We start from the raw sequence: 22050 nt of genomic DNA, 5'->3' as shown, positions 1-22050 counted from the left end.
TGGTTGAGTTAAATTGACCAATCACCAGGATTGTAAATTTAAATACAAGTGTATTATTAACAGTCTTATAATTAAATTGGCAAAAAATATAACAGGCTGTCTACTTACTGATTCCCAATGCCCCCGCCTTCCTAACTCTCCCCCCCCCCCCCCCCCCACCACACACACACAGACAAACAACACAGAGGGGAAGGGTGGTCGAGAGGTAAAGAAAGTACAATAAAGTAAATGGATAAGGATCTTTGATGCAGATGGACTTCCTTCAGTTGTTTTATTTTCTCAAGGTTAGGCCTCCAGTTGGGTACATCCTTTTCCCTCAGCTTGGAATGATCTTCACTGCAGACTGACAGAGAGACAGCAGGCAACCGGTAGCAGAGAGAGGGAGAAACACGGCTCCTCTTCCTTCAAGGGTCTGGGGGCTTCTGGCAGGTTTCCCCCTGAAATAAACCACCTGGCAGGAACCAATCACTGACTGTTGTCAGGCAGAACACTGTCCCTAACCCACCCACCGGCTGCCAGTCAGCCAATCGAACCAACTTCTTCCAAAATACAAAACCTAGGAACACACTGTCCTGGCAAGCACTCTTCTGCTTAAAGGCACATTCCGATTATGGGTCCATGGACCAAAAGTAATAAAATAAATAGGAACAATGGAAATAAACAGAAAGGGCTCATAGTATAAGGCTGCAACCATCTTCTGACAAGGTGCTTAAATTGTGGTAGCTGGAGCAGCCGTTGACTATTTATCGTGACGTCTGCATTCCGACCATTATTTATTCTAACCCTCATTACCTTTGTCTTTCCTACAGAAATTTTCATTCTGTAGGCTTTTGCCATTCACTCGTTCTATCTATTAGTATCTAGGTATTCTACTTGCTAGCCACCAGGGCCTGCTTATTTTCACATCTCACTAACTTCACCTATTAACCTCCTACTTTGATACCTTTCTGTACTTCCATCGAATGCTCATTTTTCATGGCTTCTGTACAGATGTTTTGTTTTTTTAAAAATAATTTTTATTAAGGTTTTCATAAAATATCAATAACAAAATGAAAAAGGAACCCAACAGGGTTAAGTACAAAACACAGTCTAGAAAAGCAACCCTCCCTCCCCCTCCTCCCTGTACATAAATAATCAATTAACATTAACACCCCGACTTAACACAACTGGTATATACACCCCCCTGGACCCTGCAGTGTAAATAACAGAAACAGAAATAAAATAAACCCCCCCCACCCCGAGCTGCTGCTGCCATTGACCAATGTCTACCGTTCTGCCAGGAAGTCTAAGAACGGTTGCCACCGCCTAAAGAACCCTTGTACCGACCCTCTCAAGGCGAATTTCACCCTCTCCAATTTAATGAACCCCGCCATATCGTTAATCCAGGATTCCACGCTTGGGGGCCTCGCATCCTTCCACTGAAGAAGAATCCTTCGCCGGGCTACCAGGGATGCAAAGGCCAGAATACCGGCCTCTTTCGCCTCCTGCACTCCCGGCTCCTCTGCCACCCCAAATATTGCGAGCCCCCAACCCGGTTTGACCCTGGATCCTACCGACCCGAAAGAGAAAAACACAGAGAAAAAGAAACCAGGAGCAAATCAAAGGTCCACCCCTCAAAAAAAATAACATATCAACCGCAGTCCCCAAACGCCCATCCCGACCCTCAATCTGTGTCCAACTTCTCGGCCTGAACAAAGGCCCACGCCTCCTCCGGAGACTCAAATTAACGGTGCCGGTCCTCGTAGGTGACCCACAGTCGCGCCGGCTGCAACAAGCCAAACTTCACCCCCTTCCTGTGCAGCACCGCCTTCGCTCGATTGTACCCGGCCCTCCTCTTCGCCTCCTCCGCACTCTCGTCCTGGTATATTCGAACCTCCGCGTTCTCCCACCTGCTGCTCCTCTCCTTCTTGGCCCACCTAAGCACACACTCCCGATCAACGAACCGATGGAACCTCACCAGCCTTGGGCCTCCTCGCCAGCACTCTATGGGCTCCATCCAGCTCCAGGGGCCCCTGGAAGGACCCCGCTCCCCGTTCAACATGGTGACCACATAGGCCCCCACGTCCGGCCCCTCCAGGAGGCCCAGAATCCGCAGCTTCTTCCGCCTCGACCGATGCTCCATCTCCTCGAACCGCTCCTGCCATTTCTTGTGGAGCGCCTCGTGCGCCTCCACCTTTACCGCCAGGCCGAAGATCTCGTCCTCATTGTCGGAGATCTTTTGTCGAGCCTCGCGGATCGCCACCCCCTGGGCTGTCTGAGTCTCCAGCAGCTTTTCAATAGAAGCCTTCATCGGCTCTAACAGGTCCGCTTTAATCTCTCTGAAGCAGCGCTGGATAACCTCCTGCTGCTCCTCCACCCACTGCATCCATGCTGCCTGGTCTCCGCCCGCCGCCATTTTATTCTTCTTCCCTCGCACCTTCTTCGAATCCACCACCACCTTTTTAGTCACCCCGCTCCTAGTAGAAGCCATATACTATCGGGGAGCTGTTATAATCTCCTTCCCACACCAGGAAACGTCGAAAAAGTGCCGTTGGGGCCCCTGAAAAGAGCCCAAAAGTCCGTTTTTGCGGGAGCCGCCGAATGTGCAACTTAGCTCCGCATAGCCGCAACCGGAAGTCCCTTCTGTACAGATGTTAAAGAGCAATGGGAATTATAGACAACCTTTTCTCGCCTGGTGTCTGATTCTACCAGGCTTGGTTTCACCAAATACTGTCCTACGGGTAGCTCTGTACCTGGGACAGACTGCTGCTGTCATTCTGTCCCTCAAAGCAACACCGGTCACCTCCAGCGCTTTCAACACCTTTTGCCAGTTCACCCAAATGAAAGCTTTTTCATAATCCAGAAAAGGTGTACGCACTTTTAGTTAGCATTCCATGCTTCTTTCATTTAACACGCTCATCATTGCTACAGTATCTCAAGCTCCAAACCTCCTCTTCTTTCTCTGGTTCTAGTTCTGTGGGCTTGACATCTTTGTCATAAAGGTCCTCAGTATCCTCTTCCCATTTATCCCTTCCACCCTCAGGTTCTATAAGCAATTGAACATCCCGACTATCAATTCCCTTTGTGTTCGCTGACCTTACCTTCCTCCAGCCAATTCCTTTATTTTCTCAGAGTCCATTCTTTCATTTATTGTTGTTTTCCAATTCTCTGCTCTGTTCTCCCTGACTGGTCATGCCCTTTCCTTAGCGCCCTCTTTAGTTTTCCATACGTGCTTTTACCTTCATGAGGTGTTTTTGTTCTTCCATTTTCTTCTCATCCATTTTCTTCACCATTTATTTGCAGACTCTCTGCCTTCTAATACTTCCGTTACCACTTTCTAAGATGGTGCTTTTCCAATCTGTCCCACAATACTTGGCAGTTGCTTTCTGAACTGCTGCTAACCTCTAACTTTTCCTTGACTGCTGCACAAAACCTGACCCCACCTCAGAAGCCATTCATCTTCCCTCTATCCTACCTTAGGCTTGTGATTTTCCTTCTCGATTTGGCTGATTTTTAAAAGCTCTTTTTATTTTATGTAGCAACGAGATTATGACCGGTGCCCGCATCTACACGAGGATAGGCACATGAATTCTTCATGCTGTTTTGATCTCTCTGCTTGAGAAGGCAGTCATTGATTTGGCTCCTCTTCAGATCCCCGGGTGATTTCCAAGTGTCGGGTTTTCCCTATTTGTGCTTAAACCAGGTAATGCTAATGCATTTACCTCAGAACTCAACCAGCATCTCAGCTCTGTTGAATCTGACACTCAGTCCGTGGCTTCCATCTTTGCTTCTACTTTGCCTTCACTAACTGCAGCGTTCCCATCTCCCATGGTCACCAAGAAGCAGTTTCCGTTGTCCTTTCTCAGCTCTTCCAGTTTCTGGTATTGTCTCCACTGTGTCATCCGAGTGCTCCGATGTGTGCATGCACGCTGTTATAATAACAACACTGGGTCAGCGTGGAGCACCGTCTTCGTCAGTCTGCTCATCAATTCTCACCACACAGGTAAAAATACCAGAAGAAAATCATTTCAGTCGTTATGCAGTAAGCATAATAAACTAAATTTAATAATAAGAAATGAGAAGCAGAGTTAAGTGGCAGAATCTACAAGAAACACCACTTGTGGATAAATAGTTTGCAATGATCTTTCTCACGAGCACTGATTTTGGGTGGCCAATGGGTGGTTCATTGACTCAGTCATTAGCACTGCTGCCTCACAGCGCCAGGGACCCGGGTTCAATTCCAACCTCGGGTGACTGTGCGGAGTTTGCACTTTCATAGAATCTACAGTGCAGAAGGAGGCCTTTCAGCCCATCGATTTTGCACCAGCCGTTGGAAAGAGCACCCTACTTAACCCACACATCCACCCTACCCCCGTAACCGCACTTAACCGTTTGGACACTAAGGGCAATTTAGCATGGCCAATTCTCCTAACCTGCGCATCTTTGAACTGTAGGAGGAAACCGGTATTCTCCGGGATCTCTGCAATTCTCCACCTCCACTGTGCCAAATTCCCGTCGGTAAAGTTCACTTGTGCTTTTAAAAATGGTGAAACAGGTGCCGTGGCTGCTGAGGGAGAGAGGGGGGGTACGGAAAGTGTCCAACATCGCCAATTTACTGACAGTTATGCCGCTGGCCGGGAGGCTTCTGCCTGGGCCTGCGGCACCGTTTCTCAATGGAATCGATCGTGTTCCACATGGCGCCAGTGTGAACCCCTTAACAGTCGCTGAATCGGTCCAGGTGCGGTGCCAGTTTTGCTGTCGTGGAAGTCCACGAATCCTGCCCCGGCATCAACGCATAGTCCCAGGAAAGGAGAATCCAGCAGCTGGTGTTTCTTGATACGATGGAGCAAATTCAAGGTGAAGTCGTCACCATACACCAAGGCATCTTTTAAAAGGACAAGGGTGTCCAAACTGAAGGGGTTAAGATTTGTTTCAGGTTTATTATGTATTGGTTCAGATTGACAACCAGCAGTTGACATAGATGATGCACACAAGCAGGCAATTCCGCCATCACTCCAGCTCATTGAGAGGCAAGCAAAAAGAAAAACCGGACAGAGACAGATTGCTCCTCCTTTATTCGAGAAACTGGCTTAACAAATGATAAGTCCCAAATTAAATGCATGTCTGACCCTGAAATTAGGCCCTGCATTTCTGGGGTCCAAATGTCTATGTGAAATTCCTTTTGGACATCTTAACCTATTTATTTTAAGCGATTAATTCCTCCGTACAAACAAGTAGGGGTGGAATTCCAGACGAAGGTGCACATTTAAGTTTCAGTCTAGCAAGGAATATAAAGTGTGTATTAGCAGGCTGGAACGCACTGGAAGGACATTGTAATAGAAGCGGAGACGGTTAAGTGAAGATTTGATAGAATGTTCAAAATCATGGGGCTGGTTTAGCACAGGGCTAAATAGCTGGCTTTGAAAGCAGACCAAGGCAGGCCAGCAGCACGGTTCAATTCCCGTACCAGCCTCTCTGAACAGGCGCCGGAATGTGGCGACTAGGGGCTTTTCACAGTAACTTCATTTGAAGCTACTTGTGACAATAAGCGATTTTCATTTTCATCATAAAGGTGTTGAAAGAGTAAAGGAGAAGAAACCGTTTCCAGTGACAGAAGGATTGACTGTCAGAAGTCACGGTTTTAAAACAATTGTCAAAGGAACCAGAGGCGATAGGGGAAAACATTTTTTTAATGCAGAGTTGTAATCTGGAATACACTGCCAGGAAGGAGATTCAATAGTATCAGTTAAAAGGTAAATTGATGAGGGCAGCACGGTGGCGCAGTGGGTTAGCCCTGCTGCCTCACGGCGCCGAGGTCCCAGGTTCATTCCCGGCTCTGGGTCACAGTCCGTGTGGAGTTTGCACATTCTTCCCATGTCTGCGTGGGTTTCGCCCCCAACAACCCAAAGATGTGCAGGCTAGGTCGATTGGCCGTGATAAATTGCCCCTTAGTGTCTAAAAGAAAAACCATTAGGTGAGGTTACGGGAATAGAGCAAGGGAGTGGGCCTGGGTGCTCTTTCAGAGGGTCGGTGTAAACCTGATGGACCAAATGTCCTCCTTCTGCACTGTTGGGATTCTAGAACAAGGGGTCACTATTGAAATATAAGGGCCAAGGGGCAGCACGGTAGTGCAGTGGGTTAGCACTGCTGTCTCACGGCACCGAGGTCCCGGGTTCGATCATTAGATAGACTTGCCCACAGGCTCCAGCCATTATGATTCGGCATGGTAGCACAGTGGTTAGCACTGCTGCATCATAGTGCCAGGGTCCCAGGTTCGATTCCCGGCTTGGGTCACTGTCTGTGTGGAGTTTGCACGTTCTCCCCGTGTCTGCGTGGGTTTCGCCCCCACAACCCAAAGATGTGCAGGCTAGGTGGATTGGCCACCCTGAATTGCCCCTTAATTGGAAAAAATGAATTGGGTACTCTAAATGTATTTTTAAAAAGGTAAATTGATAGCTACTTGAAGGGGGAATCATAGAATTTACAGTGTAGAAGGAGGCCATTCGGCCCTTGGAAAGAGCACCCTATTTAAACCCACACTTCCAACCTATCCCTGTGACCCAGTAACCCCACCTAACCTTTGTTTACAAGGCTATGGGGAAAGAGGAGGGGAGTGGGCTCAAACAAAGAGCTAGCACAGGCAGGATGGGCCGAATGTTCTTCTCCTGCGCTGCCATAACATGAGCCTCAAGCTCTTTAGGTGGTGATTTCGCTGGCCCACCCTTCATCATGATGCTGGAAGGAAAGAGATTGGACACCTGTAAAACTGGGCATTCAGCTTGCGTACTTTTCATTCACCCCGAACCATGGCATCTGCACTCCACGATTAAGAAACAATTGGCTATTTACGTCTGCTCAATTATCAGAAGGAACACTTCATTTCAGATTTGGTATAAAGCCTGGAGCCACTCAAAAGGGGAATGTTTTGTTCATTTTATTTTACAATTGAATATATAAGTACTACAAGTAAAATGCTTTTAAAATATTCGCACAAAGTCATCCATTGTGAGGCCTTCACAAACAAAGAAACCGACTGTTTACAACGTTTTCCTTGCACTGAGCTCCAGTCTGAACCCTCAACTCTGGGAAAAGGGACAACCCCGAATCCAGGTGGCAGCTTCAGACTGACCGGATTACACAGCAGCTTTTATAGGCAATCATCAAAGTCACCATCTGCCTTATAAAGAAAGACTTCATTTCATGTGACCTCTTTCATGCTTTACAATCCAAAAAGTTTGAACTTTTTGAAGCGCTGTGCTGGAAATGCAGCACCCAATTTGCACATAGCGCTGTGCCCCCCCCCCCCCCCCCCCAGAAAAACCCAGCCACACGATAACGATCAGATCATCTGTTTGTATGATTTTGGATTTTGGTTGAGGAATAAATATTGGCCTAGACCCAGGAAATAACTTCAGTGGTGTAGATAGGACACGTGGCGCGCGATTCTCCGAGGTGAGGAGAATCGGCGGCAATTGCGCCAGCACGTTTAGTCCGGCACCGGGCTGCTGGAATCGGCGGGGCCACCGATTCTCCGGCCCAGATGGGCCGAGCGGCTGCGCGGAAAAAGCAGAGTCCCGCCGGCATCATTCACCCCTGGTCGCTGCCGGCGGGAACTCTGCGAAGGGTCGGGGCGGCCGGTGGGGCGGGGGAAAGCGCTCCTTCACCGGGGGGCGACCTCCGATGGAGTCTGGCCCGCGATCGGGGCCCACCGATCGGCGGGCCGGCCTCTCCCCCCACCCCCCTGGGCCTACTTTGTTGCACGACCGGCCCCTGAACCCCCACGCCATGTTGCGTAGGGGCCAGCATGCTGAAGAAGTGGCCCAACAGCGCATGCGCGGGTTGGTGCGGCGCCCATTTGGCACCTGGAAGGGGGGCTGGAGCGGCATGAACTGCTCCAGCGCCGTGCTGGCCCCCTGTGGGGGACAGAATCGGTTGTCCCCGTACCCGTTTCGCGCCGTCGTGAAACGATACGGCGTTCACGATGGTGCAAACACTTAGTCTCCATTTTGGAGAATCGCCCCCGTGATCGGCGCAGACTTGGAGAGCCTGTTCCTGACAAAGGGTCATCTGGACTTGAAACGTTAGCTCTTTTCTCTCCCTACAGATGCTGCCAGACCTGCTGAGACTTTCCAGCATTTTCTCTTTGGGGCATGTTCCTGTGCTGTATTGTTCATTGCTCTTCAAAACAGAGTCACAGCATCCTTTACCTCCACCGAGGCGGAAGGATGGGGTGGCACAGTGGGTAGCACTGTTGCTTCACAACTCTAGGGTCCCAGATTCGATTCCTGGCTTGGGTCACTGTCCGTGTAGAGTCTGCACACTCTCCCTGTGTCTGCGTGGGTTTCCTCCGGGTGCTCCGGTTTCCTCCCTCAAGTCCCGAAAGACGTGCTGTTAGGTAATTTGGAGGCCCCTAATTTGGAATTCTCCCTCCATGTACACAAACAGGTGCCGGAGTGTGGCGACTAGGGGCTTTGCACAGTAACTTCATTGCAGCGTTAATGTAAGCCTACTTGTGACAATAAAGATGATTATTATTATTATTATTATTATTAATAATGTTTCATCTGATAGAGTCCCATTCAACACCTCTGACTGTGCAGCATTCCTTCATAACCGCACTGAAATATCATGATTGGATATTGTCCCAAAGGTTGTGCCTTCTGCTGAATAGGGAACAAAACTGAGGAGGACATAAAATAATCTTGGGGGGAGAGGCAAAAGGTGAATGTGCTAAATGCCCCTTTCACCACTGCAATTGTATCACACCCATTCCTGCAGTGACAGATAAAACCATATCTGAGCACACGAGGATGGAACAGAAAGAGGAATCCAGTAATTAGAACAGAGTTCAATTGAACAAACAGCAGAAGAAAATATATTTTCCCACCACCCAGTTCTGCTGACTTGTAAAAAATTACAAAAACATTGCGCAACCTCCCATGTCTTAGTACGACACAAATTCTCCTTAAAGAAGCTTTGCAAAAACCTTTGCAAAATGTTGATAGATATGTGCCTGGATGTCCCCTATTGCACACAGGAATTACGCAATAACAAAACATGATCTAATCATGAATCACAAACAAGGAGCAACTTAACCATTCAAAGGCCTGCATTCCGCTACAGTCTTAAGAAAAACAGGCTTGAATTTAAATAACATCTTTCAAAACCTCAGAATGTCCCAAAGTATTTTACGGCCATTTAAGTACTTTTTAAGTGTTGCCACCAATGTTCCCTCAAACATTTTAGCTGTATGGGCAGCACGGTGGCGCAGTGGGTTAGCCCTGTTGCCTCACGGCACCGAGGTCCCAGGTCCGATCCCGGCTCTAGGTCACTGTCCGTGTGGAGTTTGCACATTCTCCCCGTGTTTGCGTGGGTTTCGCCCCCACAACCCAAAACATGTGCAAGGTAGGTGGATTGAACATGCTAAATTGCTCCTTAATTGGGAAAGAATTAAGGGTACACTAAATTTATTATTTTTTAAAAAATCATTTTGGCTGTCAATATCTCAAACGTTCCTCTGCAGGTTGCACAAAAGTTGACCCCTTTAAGTTACCATGTATGCATGACTATGTAAAAAAGTAAATAAACGGGCTGCGCACTTAAACAGATCCTCCCCTCCACCACCAAACAATCAGCGGCCACTCTGGTCACAGAAAGCTCAGAAATGTGATAACAACCAAATTGTCACTTTTCGTGATGTTCGTTGAGGTATAAATATTGGCCAGGACCCTGGAGCCAATCCCTTGACTCTTCTTCAAAATAGTACCATGGAATCTTTTACACCCATCCGAGAGGGCAGACAGAACCCCTCTTGTGAAAGCGAGCACAGTACAGAACTCCAACATTACTGCTCTGGGGTGTCAGGGTTCAATGTTGTCCTATGAGAAGATGGGATCAGTACAGACCAGTTGATTAATTAATCAATCAACGGATGAATCAATTTTATATGGCATGTAGCAACAGGGACATATGAACCATATTATATTGTACATCTGAAAGTAATATGAAAATTGCTTATTGTCACAGGTAGGCTTCAAATGAAGTTACTGTGAAAAGCCCCTAGTCGCCACATTCCAGCGCCTGTTTGGGGAGGCTGGTACGGGAATTGAACCGTGCTGCTGGCCTGCCTTGGTCTGCTTTCAAAGCCAGCGATTTAGTCCTGTGCTAAACCAACCCCTAATATGTTCCAAATATATCTTTCCACTCTGCCACCTATCTTACGATCGAAAACATGTAGGCACGTGAGTCAAGGCAGACTATTCAATGCTTGTGACATTACAGGACATTCAGACACACGCATATTTCAGCAGCAGTCAGAAGTGGGAACCCTGAAGGAACTTTCTCGTCTGAACCCAAGGATATGGAGACGTGCTATAGCAGTTCAAGCACTTGTCCTGATGAATTCATCACACACTCTTGTAAGACTGATGCAAATGTCCAGAGCAGCTCTGGTTTATTGGTGTGGGATGGGAAAGAGAGGAGAAAGGTGGAGGGAGTGGAAGATTGGAGGAGGATATTCAGGTTTCCTGCTCACTGTACATTGAAGATTATATGCCTGGATGTTCAGTGAGGTCAGGATCTGATTCAGTTGTAATGTCACTGCCATAAAGGCTTGTCCACTCTCTCTGTGTCTGGGTTCACACAGGAAGGATCGCTGTTTTTACAAGGAACTATGACCCAGGGAGAACCTCTGCCTTCAGCAGAAAATAAGAGGGAGGGGAAAAAAAGTGTGATCCTGTATAATGGTACATTGTGCCAGGGTACTAGTTCCAACATGTATATGTTCTGCTCATCACCGTGAGTCACAGTGCCTTGTGCCACTATTACAGTTCCTTGCTTTCAAATCAGAATTAATATGTTTACTATCTTTCAGCGAGAAGATTCTGGAAGGCACTCGAGTTTGGATTAACTCAAGTCATTACTATAATGCAATCTTACTCATCCCTCAGGTTAAAATGAAGTTAAACTACCCTGATTTCTCCCGTCTCTTTCTTTCTGTTTCTCCCTAATTCTTACAAGTACAGAATTACGCAGACACATCCTCAGTTCCCTCATCAGATGGGTGAATCTATCAGTGTCTAGTTGCCTCACTATTGTGATCAATCAGTGAGCATTCACTTGGGTGAGCAGTCAGTCCAATTCCAGCCCGATAAACACCATGTTCAGTCCTTCCCAAAGGCACCTTCCCATTGCAGCAAAAGGACGGTAGCAACATCTGCCTTCGAAAAAAAAAGCTTTGCCACAAGGCTAACGTGCATTCTTAAAGTTGTAAAATGCTGTTTAAACGCCAGAGTTTGTAAACGGGGACTGTGGGCACTCTGAGCAGCCAGTGCCGATGGGGGAGGAGAGGGGAGGATTGTTTGAGTATTGTATTTTTGCGTTGCAGACAGAAACGGTGATTTGCATGTTTTGTTGTTAGTGCTGACCTCCATTCCGCTCTGCTGCTCCTTGACAACAGCCATCCCAGCAGCACTGTGAACACAAGAGGCCAATGGCCCCCGCCATCTGTAAACACCAAGGCAGGGTTTGGGTCTGAGCAGCCCTCGGGAGCTGTGCACCTCTCCCATGCAGCCAGTTCACACCCTAACTTTTGATAATAATGTGCTTCAAGGACGACCCTCCATTTCCACAGCGCACTTGACAAACCCAGCACATCCCAAAAACGCTTCACAGCGGATTAAGAATTTTTGAACGATGGAGTGTAGGAAGTGCAGCAGCCAATGGCGCACAGCAAGCTCACACAAACAGTATAGCATCAATAACCAGATATTCTACTTTACTTTTTTAAAATAAATTTTGAGTACCCAATTAAATTTTTTCCAATTGTGGGGCAATTTAGCGTGTCCAATCCACCTACCCTGCACATCTTTGTGTTGTGGGGGCGAACACGGGGAGAATGTGCAAACTCCACACGGACAGTGACCCACAGCCGGGATTGAACCTAGGACCTTGGTGCTGTGAGACTGCAGTGCTAACCACTGAAATGAAATGAAATGAAAATCGCTTATTGTCACAAGTAGGCTTCAATGAAGTTACTATGAAAAGCCCCTAGTTGCCACATTCCGGCGCCTGTTCGGGGAGGCTGTGCCGCCATGCTACCTGATAATTCTACTTCACTGATGCTGAATGAGGGCTAAATATCGGCCAGGACACCAAGATCAACTTCCCTGATCTCTGAAATGATGCAATGGGTTTTTGTAAATGCCCACCTGAGGAGGTGGGGGTTGTAGATGAGGGGAGATATTGTTTCAATTTAATATCTTATCTGTAAAGTAAACTTTAATATTGGCTGCTAGAGGCTTGCATGGTGGTGCAGTGGTTGGCAATGCAGCCTCATGCAGCCGAGGACCCGGTTCGATCCCAGCCCCGGGTCACTCTCCGTGTGGCGATTGCACATTCTCCCCGTGCCTGCGTGGGTCTCACCCCCAGAACCCAAAGACGTGCAGGGTAGATGGATTGGCCATGCTCAATTGTCCATTAATTGGAGAAAAAAAAGAACTGGATACTCTACGTTTATTTTTACAAAGGTTTGTCGATTATCACTTGCCATGATCTACTGCAAGCAGCAGATGCTCTTATATCTAATTTAAGACATTCTACCGCCCTAATGAAATTTTGGAGATTGTTTTTCAGCACCATGTCAGCTATCTTGCATGTAGACTTGGAGCCCAGGCTTCTCCTTTCCACATTGGGCACTCTCACCTCCAGGTCGGCCTGCACCCCCCTCCCGGCAACAGAAGCCCCTTCCCGGCCTCACCATCACAACACCCACCCCCCTCGATCACCACCCAGGCCTCACCAACCCCATCTGTGAGACTACACCCCCCCCCCCCCCCCCACCCCGCCCCAACCCACCTGACACATACCCGGTCCTGGACTACGAGACTTGGAATCTGGTGACTGTTTGTAGTGCCAGTCCTGTCCATTGGTGCTGCTAGGTCTACAGAGCTGCCAACCAGATTGGCTGGCGGCTGCCTGAGATAGGCTTGGCTGCGATGCTGCTCCGATCGGCAGGGGTGTGTATCCCTCCACTGACTCTTGGTGGCAAGACCTGCCATCTGAAATGTTCTGCTCATTGCAGCAAATAGCATAGATACATTTAAGGGGAAGTTAGATAGGAATTTGCTGATGGGGATAGCTGAAATAGTGGCAGAAAGCTCATGTGGAACATAAACATCAGCACGGTAGCACAGTGGTTAGCACTGTTGCTTCACAGCTCCAGGGTCCCAGGTTCAATTCCCGACTTGGGTCACTGTCTGTGTGGAGTCTGCATGTTCTCCCCGTGTGTGCGTGGGTTTCCTCCGGGTGCTCCAGTTTCCTCCCACAGTCCCAAAAGATGTGCTGTTAGGTAATTTGGACATTCTGAATTCTCCCCGTGTACCTGAACAGGCGCCGGAGTGTGGTGACTAGGGGCTTTTCACAGTAACTTCATTGCAGTGTTAATGTAAGTCTACTTGTGACAATAAAGATTATTATTATAGCAATTTACATTCTCCTTTTTCAACCTAAACATACCAATTATACAAAAGGATTGGTGAAATGATAATGTGGGCTCTTTATTTGAAGACAAGACTATATACAAATCGGTTTACTAGGAGGCGAAGTACAGTACATCTAATCTCTACCTTGCTGTTAGCTGACTGCCTACAAGTCATGGGACTAATAGGTTACATCCTGTCAGCTAGTAGTGATTGATATGATCCCTTAAAGGTATAATAATAATCTTTATTGTCACAAGTAGCCTTTCATTAACACTGCAATGAAGTTACTGTGAAAATCCCCTAGTCGCTATACTCAGGCGCCTGTTCAGGTACACAGAGGGAGAATTCAGAATGTCCAAATTACCTAACAGCACGGGCAGGATTCTCCCGCAATCAGCGGGATGGCCCGACGCCGGAGTAAAAAGCGACGTAAACCACTCCGGCATTGGGCCGACCGGAAGTTGCGCAATCCTCCGCACTTCTGGGGGCTAGGCCGGTGCCAGAGGGGTTGGCGCGAGTTAGTGCATGCGCAGGACCGCCAGCGAGGTTCCATGCATGCGCAGACTGGCCGGCGTATTCTTGCGCATGCGCAGGGGGTGTCTTCTCCGCGCCGGCCATGGTGGAGCCCTACAGAGGCCGGTGTGGAAGGAAGAAGTGCCCCCAGGGCACAGGCCCGCCAGCAGATCGGTGAGCCCAGATCGCGGGCTAGGCCACCATGGGGGCCCCCCCGGGGGCCGGATCCCCCCCCCCCCCCCCCCGAGGTCCGCACCAGCTGGCCTACAAGCGAGGTCCCGCCGTGTGGGACCATGTCCATTTCACGCCGGCGGGACGGGCCAAAAACTGACGGCCGCTCAGCCCATCAGGGCCCAGAGAATTGCTGGGGGTGGGCTGCCAACGGCCCCCAACCGGCGCAGCGTGATCCCCGCCCCTGCCCAAAAACCGGCACTGGAGAATACGGCAGCCAGCGTCGGGGCGGGATTCACGCCGCCCTCCCGGGGATTCTCCGACCCCGTGGGAGGAAACTGGAGCACCCGGAGGAAACCCACGCAGACACAGGGAGAACGTGCAGACTCCACACAGACAGCAGGACCCAAGCCAGGAATCGAGACTGGGACCCCGGCGCTGTGAAGCAACTGTACTAACCACTGTGCTACTGCATATGAAAGGCCCGCACAGGCTAAATCGCTGGCTTTGAAAGCAGACCAAGGCAGGCCAGCAGCACGGTTCGATTCCCGTAACAGTCTCCCTGAACAGGCGCCGGAATGTGGCGACTAGGGGCTTTTCACAGTAACTTCATTTGAAGCCTACTTGTGACAATAAGTGATTTTCATTTCATTTCATTTCATTTCGGTGCTGTCAATTCCATTGCTACAACATTCACTCCAGGCCTTCAAGCATACCCACTCATGGCACCCCTTCCACACCTACACATGATGCTCACAACCCACTTGTTCTCCCAGCTTTATTCCATCCACCTGCCCCAGAAATTCCAGCACAGTTTCAGAATGGATTTCACCTGCTCTGCATACCTGTCAATTTATCTGAGAACAAGATTGAAAACACACTCTGGTTCAGGTCTCTTAATCAGATGAGAGGATCTCAGGCCCTTCATGCCTCTCCATAGAACCCATTTATAAACACTGCCAAGCCCACAATGTGTTTGATCTTATCGGCAGGGCTTATCGCACAGTGCAACTTGTATTACATTTTATTCAAAATGTTTACAATTTGACATGACAGACTGCTTATTAAAGTCGCACTTAGCCAATGAGCCCATGGATATATCGGCCGCAGATTCTCACCAAACGCATTGTGGCCAAAGGCCCATATCCTCCGATGCTTATAGTAAAATATCTCCACATGCAGAATGTTGGTATGGGTATTGTCACAGATTGCATCTCATAAACATGATTTTCACAAAGGATAGGAGTGGCAGTCCCCGTGAGAATGTCAGAGATACCGAGTGCTTGTTAACATTATAGCTTTATATTCAATATTAGATCTGAAACGTTGACAGGAGAAAAAACTTGTATTTTTTTGTAAAATATTTTATTAAGGCTTTTGTGATTTTATAACAGTAACAGTAAACCACATACAAACAAGGGGCAGCACGGTAGCCTTGTGGATAGCACAATTGCTTCACAGCTCCAGGGTCCCAGGTTCGATTCCGGCTTGGGTCACTGTCTGTGCGGAGTCTGCACATCCTCCCCGTGTGTGCGTGGGTTTCCTCCGGGTGCTCCGGTTTCCTCCCACAGTCCAAAGATGTGCAGGTTAGGTGGATTGGCCATGATAAATTGCCCTTAGTGTCCAAAATTGCCCTTAGTGTTGGGTGGGGTTACTGGGTTATGGGGCTAGGGTGGTGGTGTTGACCTTGGGTAGGGTGCTCTTTCCAGGAGCCGGTGCAGACTCGATGGGCCGAATGGCCTCCTTCTGCACTGTAAATTCTATGAAATCTATGAAACTATAAACATAATGCAAAGACCATCTATCTCCCTCACAGGTCCCACCTTCCTTGAACAGTAATCTAGACTAACCCCACCCCCCGCCCCTCTCCTGACGGTTAATTTTCTCGAAAGAAGTCGACAAACGGTTGCCACTTCCAGACGAACCCTAGCATTGACCCTCTTAGGGCGAACTTGATTTTCTCAAGACTGAGGTAGCCAGCCATGTCATTGACCCAGGTCTCTGATTACGGGAGCTTCGAGTCCCTCCATGCTAACAGTACCCGTCTCCAGGCTACCAAGGAGGCAAAGGCCAAGGCGTCGCCGTCTCTCACCCTTTGGACTCCCGGGTCCTCCGACACTCCGAAGATCGTCACCTCTGGACTCGGTGCCACCCTTGTTTTTAACACCGTGGACATGACATCCGCAAACCCCTGCCAGAATCCCCTAAGCTTCGAACATGTCCAAAACATGTGAACATGGTTGACAACTTGTATTTGCGTGATACTGAAGTGACCATAAGCTTGGTAGGTTTTGAGGAGTTCCTCAAAGCAGGGCAGTTGGAGAGGATTAAGGAGGGATTTGCAGAGCCCAGAGTCTAGGCAGCTGAAGGCACGTCTGCCTATGGTAGGGCATCACAGCTACAAACGCCAAGAATACCTTTAGTCTAAATGAACTCAATGCCACTGAGCACAACACAAGGGTTTGAATATGTGGTTGGATACGAGTTCAGTTGTGCCAAGCTGTCAGCAATGTATGTTGATTCCTATACCATGAGTTATAAGTTCTGGTTGGGCTTCTGTCACCTCACATGACGTTGACACCCCGGTGCCATTTTCTCAATGAAATGTTGGAATCTGTTACTTTCTGAGGACTCCCACTCCTTCCGTCATTACTTGACACATTTCTTGAGGCCAAACCCACAACAGCTTCGTACAAAGGAGCATTTGTCAATGTTCAAGGTTTTAGCCAGAGAGAGTCTGTCGCCCCATTGGTGCATCGGATGCCCAGTGTGGGTCTTGTCTTGTTGGTGCGCATACTACCACCTTCCAGCATAAACACACATCAGCAATCCCCACCCCGATGACAGGGAGTTTTATATTTATGGAGTGGGGCAGATGCCAAGTTACCAGCGAGAGAGAGACAGCGGATATCAGACAGTCCCCGATCCTAGAAATCCACTTTTGTCGCCTGTTTAAAAAAACTGGCAGCATTCGAACAGTGTGCCAGTGACAGGCTGCTCAAATGTTCACATTTGCAGAGGACTTGCAGGAAGCCATCAGTTTTCATGCCAATTTCCCATTGGCATCTGCAGCTCTACAAGGGCGTTTCACTGCCAACTTTACCCTTTCTTTCCCAGGGCCAAGTCGGCAATTGGCTAGGAGCACTTCAAAAACTTGCCTTCAGCTAACAGTGTGTTGCAGCATTCACTCATCACACTGAATACGGTCACAGAGTCCAATAATAGCGTACCCCAGTACTCACTCCAACATACTGGATACTGCCACACATTCCAGTAACACTGTGTGCCTCAGCGTTCACACAATGTCACACATTCCTACAACATGGCGTGTCTTATATTTGCACTCTCACACATTAATGAGGATTTGTTGCTGCGTCTCGGCATTGAAATTTGGCCAAAAATGACGGACGGTTTTTAACCATTAATCTTTTAACGTTGACCATCAATGACAGCCAGTTCTAACAGGCGGCTGGCTATTCATAGCCAATGTGCAGAAAATGTAACCTACATCAGTTGTCTAACCATGATCGTGGGCCTGGGCAGCACGGTGGCGCAGTGGGCTAGCCCTGCTGCCTCACGGCGCTGAGGTCCCAGGTTCGATCCTGGCTCTGTCCGTGTGGAGTTTGCACATTCTCCCCGTGTCTGCGTGGGTTTCGCCCCCACAACCTAAAGATGTGCAGGGTAGGTGAATTGGCCAAGCTAAATTGCCCCTTAATTGGAAAAAATGAATTGGGGACTCTAAAATTTTTTTTAATGATCATGGGCCTCCCTTCAGCGCATCTATTCCAAAATGGATGCTACAAAATTTCTTGAAATATCTAATGTAATAATAATAATCTTTATTGTCACAAATAAGCTTACATTAACACTGCAATGAAGTTACTATGAAAAGCCCCTAGTCGCCACATTCCGGCACACTGAGGGGGAATTTGGAATGTCCAATTCACCTAACAGCATGTCTTTCTGGACTTGTGGGAGGAAACCGGAGCACCCGGAGGAAACCCACACAGACACGGGGAGAACGTGCAGACTCCGCTCAGACAGTGACCCAAGCCGGGAATCGAACCTGGGACCCTCGTGCTGTGAAGCAACAGTGCTAACCACTAGGCTACCGTGCTGCCCTATCACTGCCTATGGAGCTGGAGCAAGCCATCATCTGCTGTACCAGAGTGACAACCAGCTCAACTTTTAATTCTTTTTTTGTTGAATTGGCACTCTGACGTGTTAGTCAAACAATTACTGGTGTCAGAATCACACCACTATCCAAGCTAACCAAGAAATGGGAGTGCTTCTTTAAACATTGAGCTCGGAACAGCGGAAACTAATTTTTGCCACCATCCAGGCAAAGACACTGCTGATAGAATGATCCGCTTTGCTTCTGAAATCAGTAATAGTTCAGTGACCTAAACTTTGTTAAGTTAACAAGGTTCCACTACCTTCTGGCAGTCACCGCATTGGAGGAGATCTTGAAACAGACGGGATCTTGAAACAGCATCATGTTAGCCTCACTGGGTGTTCATGTCATAGGAGAGGAAAGGTTTGCCTCTATATTGCACCTTTCATGACCTCAGGCAGTCCCAAAGCTTAACAACAATAACTTTCATTTATATAGCATCTTTAACATATTAAACCATCCCAAGGTGCTTGATAGTGGCATTGCCAAACAAAGATTTTACAGCCAACAATACACTCTTTTGAGATGGCGCCATTGGAATGCAGCAAGCATGGCAGCCATGTCGTTATCTCGTTTCCCCTTAAGTCCACCAATGTTGTTCAGCTCAAGTATACCTTGTGGCAGTGAATTCTATGTTGTAACCACTCTGCGGGTCAAGAATTTTCACCTAGATGCTTTATTGAATTTATTAGTGACTATCTAATATTTACGGGTGCAAACTTTAGACTTGCCCACAAATGGGAGCACAGTTTAAATCAGCATAAACCAGGGATTGTAAATCTGGCACCTTCCAGCTCTTAACGGCTCAATTCCACACTGGATAGTGAAAGAAATGACTCACAGGACCAGGGGAGGAGTTATGAAGAATCCTTTTAAATATGCCTCTACGTAGCTGTTACAGTGCACAGTGCAGAAGGCTGAGAATAATGGCTAAATCCCTTTGACCGCAAGCAACACTTTTGAAAAATTATTTAATCTACAACCATAGAACAGAAAAAAATAATTTTTGGGGAGGGGATTTGTCACGGTTTTCAATTTTCTTTTAAAGAGCTGCAATCCTATCAATTGGCAGCCGGGGAAATGTTGGGATTAACTGACATCACTTGACACTAATGAAAATTGCTTTGTCTGCTGTACTTCTACTTGTGGATTGAGTCCAGAAACCAGGGAAATATAAGACGGTTACTAATAAATCCAATAAAGAATTCAGGAGAAACGTTTTTTTCCCACGAATGGTCGGGACAGCTCAGAGAGCTCATGAATCGCCCTGGGAATTGTGCCCAGAGCCGTGCTTCGGAGCACACTGACAGGACGCATTTATAATTCACGCAAATCTTAATCATTTCCAGTCAAAGGAGCAACTTACAGACATGATGCATCTCCATGCGGGCTTTTGATGCATCGTCCATTATTTTCACAAGGGCGGTGGCTATCCCGACACTGCAGAGCTGTGAGGGAGAGAGAGCACGGTTACTTCATGGGAGATTTTTTTCTTCTTCAAGAGAACTAACGAGCAAATGAACAAACAAATGACATCCCATTACAACCAAGGAAGTGAATACTGTTGTGATGTAGGAAACATGGCAGCCAATTTGCACATGGCCAGATTCCACAACAGCAATGGCCAGATTATCTTTTTCTCCAGTCGTGTTAGTTGAGAGACATTGCACGGGACACCAAGAACTCCCATGCTCTTCAGTGATTAGTGCCATGGGATCTTTTGCATCCACTTAACAGGGCCTCTGTTTTAACATCTCATACCAAAAAAGGAGCTATCGTCAGAAACAAAATACTACTCCATCCAAAAATTTTGAGTGTTGTGATGGCTGTACAAGAACAGAATTGAAGGGGCGGCACGTGGCACAGTGGTTAGCACTGGGACTAGGGCACTGAGGACCCGGGTTCGAATCCCGGCCCTGGGTCACTGTCCATGTGGAGTTTGCACATTCTGCCCGTGTCTGCGTGGGTCTCACCCCCGCAAACTCAAAGATGTGCAGGTTAGGTGGATTGGCCATGCTAAATTGCCCCTTAATTGGAAAAGAAAATAATAATTGGGTACTCTAAATTTAAAAAAAAGAATGAAATTTATATTTTTGAACGCATTTATTAAACATATTAACTGATGGTCAATTGAACTTCAGGCTGTGTGGACCACATGCAGTGCTCAGTAACTAATATTCCAGTTCCTGAAAAGAAATTCACTTTAGAAGCAACCTTGCCAACTTTAAGACTGCTAAACAGACAGCATGAGAGACAGACAAATTACTCAAAGGAGGGGGAGGAAGGCGGGAGTTGGAGGAAAATAACACGAGGAAAGAAAGAATTAAATGTAGATGAGGCCAAAATGTTGTATAATTTCGAGAAGGAATTAGATATAGCTCTTGGGGCTAAAGGGATATGGGGGAAGGCGGGATTAGGGTATTGAACTTGAAGATCAGCCATGATCATAATGAATGGTGGAGCAGGCTTGTAGGGCTGAATGGCCTCCTCCTGCTTCTACTTTCTATGTCAGGTGGACTCATGCACAGAAATGTAACACAGCTAGTGATTCATTTTTAAAACACACTACTTTGATTTTTTTTAACTAAATTTAAAATACCCAATTCATTTTTTTTTCCCAATTAAGGGGCAATTTAGAGTGGCCAATCCACCTACCCTGCACATCTCTGGGTATTGAGACCCACACAGACACAAGGAGAATGTGAAAATTCCACACAATGTTAAAACACACTACTAACTCCTCAATTCCACTCAGAAAATATTCCATGTTAAGAATCTGACGACCGTCTGATTCAAAGTACCCTGGGGAAAATGTCTACCTCTTGACTCCACTTATTTCAACCTACACCACAAAATGCCAAAGCACCTGCCCAAAAATTCATTGAAAACACACCCGCCAGCACATCAGCCAGGAAACTTGCTGATGATGCACACACCAGCCGACAGACTCTTACAATCTTATGGCACAAACAAAGTCCATTCAGCACATCATGTCTGTGTCAGCTCTTTGAAAGATTTGTCAAATTTAGTCCCATGTCCCAAGCTTTATCCCCCATTGTCCTTTTTTCCTGTGTGAATACTGATGAAAAATATTCATTTAGCACCTCTCCTATCTCCTTGGACTCCAAGCACAACTTCCCTCTACTGTCCTTGACTGGCCCTACTCTTTTACCCTAGTCATTCGTTTATTCCTGACATATCTATAGAAAGCTTTAGGGTTATCCTTGATCCTACCTGCCAAAGACTTCTCATGTCCCCTCTTGGCTCTTCTTAGCTCTCTCTTTAGGTCCTTCATAGATAACTTGTAACTCTTGAGCGCCCTAACTGAACCTTCATGTCTCATCTTTACATAAGCCTCCTTCTTCCTCTTGACAAGTGTTTCGACTGCTTTAGTAAACCACGGTTCCCTTGCTCGACCACTTCCTCCCTGCCTGACAGGTACATACTTATCAAGGACACGCAGTAGCTGTTCCTTGAACAAGCTCCACATTTCCATTGTGCCCATCCCCTGCAGTTTTCCTCTCCATCCGATGCATCCTAAGTCTTGCCTCATCGCATCAGAATTGCCTTTCCCCCAGATATAGTGGTGTACCACAAGGATCTGTTTTGGGGCCACTTCTGTTTGTCATTTTTATAAATGACCTGGAGGAGGGCGTAGAAGGATGGGTGAGTAAATTTGCAGATGACTCTAAAGTCGGTGGAGTTGTGGACAGTGCGGAAGGATGTTACAAG

The 22050-nt window shown here is 47.5% G+C and overlaps 1 protein-coding gene across 1 annotated transcript in view; it reads right to left on the bottom strand.

Moving 5' to 3' along the window:
• The window catches only part of notch3 (notch receptor 3), a 248761-nt gene that overhangs the window by 211470 nt on the left and 15241 nt on the right, over nt 1-22050 (bottom strand). Inside the window, exon 2 of the mRNA XM_072490978.1 lies at nt 19685-19766. Within this exon, the coding sequence (XP_072347079.1) occupies nt 19685-19766 (82 nt within the window). The remainder of the gene's footprint in view (nt 1-19684; nt 19767-22050) is intronic.

Source organism: Scyliorhinus torazame, chromosome 27 (assembly GCF_047496885.1).
Source record: "Scyliorhinus torazame isolate Kashiwa2021f chromosome 27, sScyTor2.1, whole genome shotgun sequence".
Taxonomy (NCBI): Eukaryota; Metazoa; Chordata; class Chondrichthyes; order Carcharhiniformes; family Scyliorhinidae; genus Scyliorhinus; species Scyliorhinus torazame.
Note: the sequence above shows the minus strand (reverse complement) of the source record. Positions and strands in the feature narration are given on the sequence as shown.